Here is a 9,932-nt window from a genome sequence, read left to right as displayed (position 1 = left end):
TAGACAATGCAGACCCCCCGATTGGCTGGGGAGAATAGTCACTAGACATCCAGCAGGACTGCGCTGACACTGCGTCAAATACGCGCCTTGGCATGCGCTGGAAGTGAGGCACATGGCGCATGGTGGCATCATTGAAGCAGAGGTTCTGAGCAGTGCTGTACAAGCATTATCAGACCGGAGAGAGAACGATCTGAGATGTCGCTTCAGGCGAACAGCAAAGCGTTGGGCAGTACAGAAGAAGAAAGCAGTAGAACTATCTACAAAAAGTTAAGCTACGTTATTAGGAAAGTTGGGTACAAAGAGTAAAAAGAGCAAAAGGCAGAGTGTAAACACACTAAAGGGTATAATATGGAGCGTAGATTTGCTCTCCTACACGCTGCTAATAGTACAAACACACAAAAGCTCACAGTAATATGTTCAACCATCACAACCTTCCATAAGCACTCGTCACGACACTAATCAAGACCCTAAAGCTACTGGTGCTAACTTCATCTACACAGCTAAAGCACACTAGATTTTTTTAGCTTTTTCTGCTAACGTGTTCAAAATCTTTTTCAGACATCATCTTTAACAATTAACTCACTTCTCCACTCTTGAAAATATTGTTCCATTGTGGCCATTTTAAAGTCCACAACGCTCCGACCCTCCAAGACCCATCAAAGTCAAATGCACCGACGCAAATGCTCCAACACACATTAGTTTAAATGGTTCCATTTCAGCGACAATTATAGTTACCAAATGTTTCCTCGTTGATGAGTAAATGTATTAAGAGAAACACAGTGTATTACTTATCATGAGGAGAGTCACTGTAAAGGGCACCCGGAGGAGCCTGACCCCACAGGGATGTATTTCACATGCAGAGTATGCGTTTCGGCTAACTGCTCCGTGCTCATCAATCAAAGGACTTTTGTTAGTCAAGAGCGTGCAACTTAGCCAGCTTATTTTGTACATGGAAGGGAATGCATTTATCATCAACGTTAACAGGGAAACTCACAAGGATCACTTTGAATTTTCATAAGCAACTAACGGCCCGGCTACAATATCAAAAACCTCTTTAGCTTTTGTGTTTTGCTTAGTGCTATTTTCCCACTGATGTAGATCTAAAATGGCCACTGTGGATAAATACACGTTTCACAATTCTTCTGCAAACATTGACACCTCAGTGCTAACACAATAAAACATGGTACACACAATATTAGCTTGTGGACGTAGCAAAGTCACATTTCACACATTTATCTTCCTCGTCACAGTCTGCGTTCCCCCGAAGCCGTGTTTGAGGTTTTCTCTTAAAAAAAGGTTTCCCACTTAAAAAAAAATCTCTTTCAAATGAACAGAGACGGAGAGGTGCACGCTGTGCATTGTTAAACACACTGGAACCTGATTTAGCTAGCGTTGTTGTTACGCTACATGCTACCAGTTTTGTGAGTCGTTAGAATCAAGTTTTCCTTTAGAAATTTGAATTATCTTTCATTCCTTGACTTTGGGCTACTCTCATTACAAACTCTCAATCTCAACCTTTCAAACCAAGCCATGCTCCCTTCATAAGCATTGTCATTTAAATAAAAACAGCATTTTTACACTATAAAAAGTCACAGGTTGTAAGTAGACAGAAATGTTCTCATTTGATTTGATTTGAAATGTTTGGACGCCTTATTCTTTCCCCACTGCAAAAAGATCCATATCTGAATAAGGCAACTTTGTACATCAACATGGACCACGCAAGGAGGGTGTGAAGCATGAAGCAACGTGTTGCACCTAATGATATAACAGTCATATGATGTAAACAATAGCTACAAGCAGGATGTACCAGCATGTCCCACCAATGGACTTCAACAGAGGAGCCCAATTAAGGGCCAAGTGGGTCAAAATGTCAAAAACCTCATCATAATCACCCATTTTAAACTCATGATGATTGTGTACGGAAACTTGAAACAAACACAATTGTATCTAAGAATAATGATGACATGTTTGCCAGTAAGACCACAGGAGAAACTATTGGGCGGATTTTCATTAAATTTGGTGAAAGGATGTATCCTCGGCTACGAAACTACGGATCTGAACCACAGGGCCGATGCCCGCAATTTATTTTGTTATCTAAGTTGTTCTTTCCAGAAACTGTTTAGTTATGTTATGTAACCTGAGTTATATGTGTCCAAGATTGCCCCTTTAATTGATTGTGTTACTTTCTTCTTTCTAGTAACACTAACTGTGCTTATGACACATTTTATCACCACATTTCATCAATACATGATTAGCTTGCTCATCTCCAACTTCCATCTATAAAAGTAACATACATGACTTACGACAAGTAATCAGTTATTTGAAAAGATAAGGGAGTAACTGCTGATCTCCATTCAAAGTAAGAAAATAAGATATTGATGATGGCATGAACTTTCATTCATCTTAAAAAAAAGGAAAGAAGACTAGGCATGTCCCCCAGCGCCCCCTGGTTCACATGACAATCAGCTTTAATCACGCTGCCAATCACAGATCCGTCTAAATTCAATCAAATCAATCAATAAAGTAACTGACTCCCTGTGAACCCAGAGACGCTCGACACACACCCAGAGAAGCTTCTCCAACGTATTATCAGATTAACCACTTTTTGTATTTTCTTTTTCAGTATTACATCTTCACTGTGTGTCTGGACCTCAAAATGCTACAACTCAACTGTGCACACAGCAAAGGCTGGATTACTGTCAACCAATTTTGTAAGTGGTGCTTTGAACAGAAAACAATAAATAACTATTTACACGTACATTTGGCAAAGTTCGATACACTGTCAGCCATGTTTACAGCTGAGAATTCTAAAAACAATTGTGTTCACATTCAGCGCAAACGGACTTAAAAATGCCAACGTTTGTGAAATAGCAAATGATGGTGGGTGACCTGTGTGTGTGTGTGTGTGTGTGTGTGTGCGTGTGTGTGTGTCTGTGAGCAAGTGTGTTACACAGCATTCTCCTCAGTGGGGGGTTCAGCATTGGGGGGCTCCAGGAGAGTCTGTTGGACTGCAAATACAAAAGAAACAACACACACACACGTTGATGCACAGATCCTTTTTTGGAAGCTCATATGAAATGAGTCTCTTATTATAAAAAGGAAGGAAATGAGATGCTGCTTCTTGTCTGAGTCAGCCGACGTGTGTGGGTTTGAGTGGAGACGTGTTTACCTTGTGGTTCTGTAGCAACCACAGCTTCAGGATTCTCAGCCTTCACCATGTCCGTGTTCAGGCTCTCTGTAACACAGCAACGTTCAGTGAGCATCAACAGACGTGTGCCACTACCTCCGCTAGCCGCTCTACTTCTAACAACACAGCTGTCATCACCTACTAATGACTAGATGCCATCTCCTGTTTCAAACTAGTCATTTATTACATCTTTGGGCACCATTTAAGCTTGGCTGTTCAATCAAGAGCCATCAACCATAGAAGGTGGTTTCATGCTAGCATCACACGCTAGCATCACCGCGTTATTCTACATTCATACCAAGCATGGGGCGAATATTTGTGTTGCATTACTTGCTTCACTTGCCAGAGAAGAGTAATGGCCTATCACTATGGAAACCATTATCAACATGTGTTTCCACATTGAGCATGTCAGAAATACCATCTCTTTCTGCTTTGTACACGTTGTCCCATATATCCTGAAACAATGAGCAAAAAGAGGCCTAATAGCTCAGATGAGCTGAGGACTCGTTCGATTAGCGTTGATAAAAAGGTACGTAGAACCTGACTACAATTTTAGTGACCGATCTACTTCTAGTTGGAGCGACACACTGCAGATATTTATGCCCCGGTGTGGCTGAATTTCATGTGTAATAAATACATGTAAAAGCCTTACGCTGGAGACTGAAGCACAGCTTCTTCTTCTGGTACGAAATGTAGCTGCTGATAGCACCCACCAGCGCCATGGCAACCGCACTAACGATTCCTGCAATGGTGCCAACTTCTGCAGTGGTCTCTGTAAACACACAAATGATATATAAGTATATATTATATTTGTAGTAAAGTCCTGTGGCCAGAGAGACGGGTGGGAATTTCTGAACAATCACTAGAGGAAATTAAACCCACCAGCGTTGTCGTCATACTCGTCCAACTTATCTTTGCCACCAGTGGGCCGTCCCCCTGTTGAAACAGAGAACGGCAGTTTTTCATTCCCGTCAGCCACTGGGTTTTACCTGGGCTTTTTCTGACAAGGTCCAGAACTACCTTTGCCTTTGTCAGGATTGTAGGTGTCGTCTTTGCTGACATCGAACAGATCGTCGTCAGAGAATCCACCTGTAAGAGGCCAGATAATCAGTGCGGAAGCAGAACAGCATCTCTAAATGATGTGCAGGATAAACGCCGCTCCTTAAAGGTACAGGAAACTCAAACCCACGAGGGGGACCAGCTGCCCCGTGTGTTGAGACAGAAATCGGATTGGACATCTGCCCCTATCAGAATCCAGAATAAACTAGTCACAGCAAATGATCGAGCAGATGATGAGCAGGACGAGGAAGAAAGACAGCCACGTTTACACTGATGGCTTCTGGTGAGCAACGGCTGCTATGAACTCCAATTTGATTGTTCAGAATAGAAAATGTAATTTATTCTCTTCATACTGTAATGAGAAAAAACAGCCCCTTTTGCATAGTTTCTAAATGAAACGTCCATATGCTCCATCTGAACATCCATGACCATTGAGCATGTTTACTGTATATTTTTATACATTCAGGTTTTTAAATAATGTTTGCCGTACCTTTAAAGTAAAAAGGGATTCCTGCTCAATATAACCCAGACAATATGATTTCTGAGTCATGGTTCTATATAATCAAATAGATTGATTTGTGTCAGGTTTCGTTTGTATCATATTGGTCTTAATATACACAGTGATATGTAGATATTGGAGTATTTATCATGCGTGACAATATATTTTAAGGTTGATGACCAGCAGTCTTCATTGTGAAATTATACATCAGAGTAATAACAATAACAAACAAACAATCATTCCTTTCATTTGTAGAATCTACACACAGGGATTTGATTGAGGGAATACAGAAAAAATACAAATGGAGAATGACATACAAAAAAAGATTTCAAATCGTATGGTGATGGACTGAACTGCAGTGGTTAGACAGTGTGGAAACAGCATGCAAGCTTTATCAGCAGCGCGGGAGGGGGTGGGTGGGTGTGATGACCAACAGCAATGAAAACAATGAGCTCTCCTGACCTGTTGAGTCCTCTCAACAACAGAGTCCTTCAACAAGCACACAGTGGCTTCAATTGTGCTCAAAGTGGACCCACGGAAACTTTCTAAAGTTCACATTTTTTTCAAATGAGAATCTTGAATTTCCACTGCCTTTACAATACTGTGAAAAATGGGAATGTGAATGGAGCTGCGGGTGAGTGGATAGGTGTGGATTTCAGTATATTTATTCAGGGCGATTTGATCCGCAGGATATGAACTTAAATTGCCCAGTTCTAAATATACTGCAGAGGATGACTTCCTGCCATTTAAAGCCGCTATGTCTACAACTTGTACGTCATAGTAATATCTTATCATTATCTGTTGTGATGTCATATCTTGTTCTACACATAGTGGCTTTAATTCTGTATTAAATCCCTTTAAAATGATGATTGTTATTTAGTTTTTTTAACAAATGCAAGTCCTACAGAAGAAACTCCCACCCACCTCCCTGCCCCTTGTTCTTATCCTTGATACCAATGTCATTGTTGGAGTCCAGGGCATCACTCAGTTTAAAGTCATCAGCAGCTGTTGAGGTCAAAAAGTCGGTGGTCAATGTTTTCGTAAAGGGGAGAGCAGAAGGCATTAAAACAGATAAACTGAGACGTAGTGAGCCCCCCAACATGCTCCCGGGATTTTTGTGAGTTAACTGTAATCCAAAAAGTGAGCCAGTGTAGAATAATCCGTCATACAAATGAGGCTGGTTGCAGCTTGACTTCTCTTTAACCAACTTCACATTGCGGCAAAGATTGTTTGGCCACCACATCACATCCATCACAGGGCTTGAGGGTTCATCACACAATGTGATTGAACCCTCAAGCTCCAATTCTTATTTGATCTCATCAACATCATAGATTGCACCAAAACACGTATAATAAAAATAATAATTATAATCATGTGTGTTGGCGGTAACTTTCGATTTGGAAGAGTTGGTGAGAAAATGAAGACGCTGTAGAGATCTTAGCGCTGATTGGCCAAGACTCGACACAGTCTCTGCACATATGTAGTTCCTCATATGTGCAGAGACAATTGTGGTTAAATTCTAGCCAATCGGTTGCAGTGGTGCTAACGTAGCAGCTAGGTGCCTCTCACGTTAAGGAGTTGTGGCCGTGGCTGGCTCGTGATTCGGGAGTACAGGCAGGACCTCGTCCCTCGGAGAAATGATGCCAAACGCACAAGATGGCAGCACCCTGGAAATATTCTGGCTTTGTTTTTCTACAATGGATCCGCGCCGTCCAGCAGGTGTGAATTAGCTAGCTGACATAATGTGTTCAGCCGAAACCATGGATAGTTGAATGATCATCTACAGTTTAACTCCCCAACTATATTCATGCTAAGCTAAGCTGCATGTGGCGACACGTAGAGCTGTCACATAACAGTACAAATATAATTGATTCAATTGTGCTACAAAGAACATTTCTACTTTTTCTAGTTCGTCACTCTAACTCTTGTATCCAATGATTCCCAGTTTTTTTTTCACAATAAAGCCCACTATCCTTTTCAATGTTAAAGGACAAGTATCAAGGATTGGTGCGGATGTATTGTCAGAAATGGAATACAATATTCATAACCAATTCTTCATTGTGTCATGTGTAATCACCTGAACAGAATTGTTGCGTCTCAGTTTATTTAGAATGGGCCCTTCAAATGTAGATCGAGAGCCGGTCCTATTTGTGATGCACAACCATGTATCTACAGTAGCCCACAACTGACAGAGGAGACCCTTTCATGTTTACAGTGTCTCACCTGGTTTGGATTCGGGGTTCACTGGGGCTTTTGGCTTGACCTTGGGCGGGGCTTTGGTGGTGGGGTGAACCAGATCAAGGGAGTCCTCCAGATTAAATCCTGTACGCGACATTGACAGCACAAATCTGTAGAACCACTGATTTCAGTGCACTGCAAAAGATTTCACACCGCTGGATGTGGACGCTCATGGTTGCGATTGGAAACACAAAAGGTAAGACATGTGTCTTATGTCCAATGTAACATTTCGGACAACATCAACATCAACCGATTGGTTCACACTTCTACAGTAGATGATGCTGTCTAGGTTAAGCAGGTGTTTTATTACCTCATTAAAAAAAAATGACCATAGAATGAAATGATCTGTGTGGCCCTTACCTCCTCCTGTTCCTCCAGCTGGTGCTGCTGGCTTTGGTGTAGGTGTCACTGTAGGTTAAGATAAATGATATAGTCATAGAAGACTCATTACTTTAACCTCAAGCTAAAGTAGATATTTTATTGTGCATTCAGGACAGATCTGCAGACCTTTTTTTAAACACATGATTTTAGGGTGTATTTTTCTTACTGTCACAGAGGAAGGTCACTGGTTTCCAATCATTGTGACATTACATAATAATTGCGTTATACAACTCAGGTGATTTTTTAACCAGGATGACATGATGATTGTGGGATACAGATCATGTATTTATGAGACTTACCTGGATCCAGAGCATCAGACAGGTCCAACTCCTGAGACAGAACTACAGTCCGGAGAAGACAGAAAAGACACGTCCCACTCAATCTGACACATCCAACCAAAAAGGGTTCAAACAGGTCACTTTTGTTTCCACTTTATGTAGAGGTAGGAGAATGTCATGGATCATTTTTCAGGGCCCTGCTGGTGTAACTGTGGCACACGGATACAAAACTGCGGAGTTGGTGCCAAACTGGGCCCACTGTGCACTAATCCGCTCTGTTTGTTGTCTGTGCCGCAAAACAGATCATTTACGAGATGGGACACAAACAGAAACCTCATTGGCTGCCACTCACAAACAAACACATGTGTGTGTGGGTACTTGTACATCTATCGTTAGACCTTTTTGAAAACAGTGGACATTTTGACTTTTTTTCAAAGGCCTGTTTAACTAAACCTGTTTAATTTGGGATTGTTCTGTATTAATCAACAGTAATAGAACTGGTTTTCCTTAACACTACATTAATTCTGCAGTGGTTGTTTCTTCCTTTTGCTTTTGTTCTGCTGTACCTCCTAATTTCTTTAGAATCTATTTTGGTTTTATGTTAAAACTCAAGTACAAGTTTCTTGCTCTAAGCTGCTCCACTTTTTTTGTTTTTATAAATGGTGGATTGCAGGAAACGTGAGGAAGAGATATAACAAAGGCAACCAGCTAAAACCGGAGGACTGGTAGAATTAGGAATAATGTTGTCATTGTCGTACTGTCTTCCGTCATGCACCAACCGCCAAGACAATTTCCATGTATGTCTAACATATTATGGCAATAAACGTTTCCTGATTCCTGATTATGATTTCAGTTATTTAAAAAATGCGTATGTTAAAACTCTGCATTGGAGACATATTCCCAGTAGGAAACCTGGGCAGTGGCAAAGGTATTGGCACTGACGTAACACCCCAGTGATACAGGTTGGTCACTTTCTTGGATGGAGAACAGCAAGCCTGGTCACCAGGTTATGGGGCTGAAATGAGCTCTAAGGGAGGTTTCCCTAGTCTACACGGGGAGAAGGCAGCGCTGGAGGTGGATGAATGCTCCTTAATGACGGTTACCAAGAGTCCAGGAATCTGGGGGTAACCCCCCCACCCCCCCCCACACACACACACACCCCCTCAGCAGTTATGAACAGAGACTGAATTCCCCCTCCCCCCTCAGTGAGCCAAAATGAATTCCCCTCATTTGCATGAATAGCATTAGAGCATTGCAGTTACTTGCCTACAACTGGTTTTATAAAGGATTTCTTTCTAGTTAATTTCTTTCTAGTTTATTTCCACATTCATATATTTAAAATATAGGTTAAATTACACCGCACAATCAATTTCAAGAAACCTGGGTGTCTAGACGGTTGTGCTGTAACCCTGCAGACCAGGGGTGGGGGTCAGCACAGGTGCTTCAGTAATGCAGCACACAATCATCTGCTTTTAAATTATTTCTCATTTTAGGTGACTAACTTTTTATATTAATCATCATCGAGTGACATCATTGTGTCACGTGTCGCTGCAATCCAGACAGACAAGATATCGTGGGTGCCACATCAGTCTCACCTGTGATAACTCATGTCATATTTATTATTTTTCATATAACGTTAAGTAAATAAAATATCTGGATGTGCTGGGAATAATTCAACTTAATGTAACAATGTGTAATTACTAAACCTATTACTGCTGGCTACCAGCCACCGTTATATCTGGAACAAATGCATCCCAAATGAACTAATTTAACATCACACAGTAATTCTTGTTGTCTCCTTTATGATTGTATCATAAATAATCAAAGAGTACGGACATGTAATAGGTGTCCCTTTCACGTCTGCCCACGGGGCCGAGTGGACCGTTACTCGGCCTCTACTCGAAGGGCGGCACAAAAGGCGAACATGTGGAGCCGCTGAGGTGTGCGGGACAAAGCCTTACCTCCCAGCAGCAGCAGCGCCAGCGGCAGGCAGAGCGACCACAGGGAGCGGCGAGCCATGGCGTCGGTCTCCACGCGGGGCGAACAGCCGGTACAAAGTGATAACGGGGCGGGTAAAGTAACGGGACTGTCAGCGCTCGGTTTGTGTGTAGCCTGCGGTTCAGCTACGTCTCGAAACGCCGCATACAAGGCGTTTGCTATGGCCCCTGGTGACGCTCCCACACGGTTCCACTTCCTGCCACGCCTTTCAAAATAAAATCCCCCCCCCCGGGTTGCTCAGCCCAAAAATGTAAAGGGAGGAAGGCCAGCAGCACTAAATGACTGTTTTAAC

General features: G+C 42.1%; 1 protein-coding gene across 1 annotated transcript; it reads right to left on the bottom strand.

Moving 5' to 3' along the window:
• Positions 1 to 2,409: 2,409 nt before the first annotated feature.
• cd99l2 (CD99 molecule-like 2) lies at positions 2,410 to 9,846 on the bottom strand. Its single transcript, XM_037479165.2, has 10 exons — positions 9,604 to 9,846; positions 7,664 to 7,705; positions 7,344 to 7,391; positions 6,969 to 7,067; positions 5,670 to 5,750; positions 4,208 to 4,276; positions 4,070 to 4,123; positions 3,840 to 3,959; positions 3,170 to 3,235; positions 2,410 to 3,008 (listed from the first exon to the last, which is right to left on the bottom strand). Exons 1-10 carry the CDS (start codon positions 9,659 to 9,661, stop codon positions 2,947 to 2,949), a joined length of 699 nt encoding a protein of 232 aa, XP_037335062.2. The 5' UTR covers positions 9,662 to 9,846; the 3' UTR covers positions 2,410 to 2,946.
• Positions 9,847 to 9,932: the final 86 nt, after the last annotated feature.

This window comes from Pungitius pungitius, chromosome 1 (genome assembly GCF_949316345.1).
Source record: "Pungitius pungitius chromosome 1, fPunPun2.1, whole genome shotgun sequence".
In the NCBI taxonomy this organism is placed as follows: domain Eukaryota; kingdom Metazoa; phylum Chordata; class Actinopteri; order Perciformes; family Gasterosteidae; genus Pungitius; species Pungitius pungitius.
This window is presented reverse-complemented; position numbering and strand designations above follow the sequence as displayed.

What these genes read in the sequence shown, in the direction of transcription:
- cd99l2 (XM_037479165.2), bottom strand. Translation starts at nt 9,661, where the DNA reads ATGGCTCGCCGCTCCCTGTGGTCGCTCTGCCTGCCGCTGGCGCTGCTG. An exon ending in CAATCCTGACAAAGGCAAAG is followed by an intron (nt 4,124 to 4,207) that starts GTAGTTCTGGAC and finishes CTGTTTCAACAG; the next exon opens with GGGGACGGCCCACTGGTGGC. An exon ending in GGTTGCTACAGAACCACAAG is followed by an intron (nt 3,009 to 3,169) that starts GTAAACACGTCT and finishes TTGTATTTGCAG; the next exon opens with TCCAACAGACTCTCCTGGAG.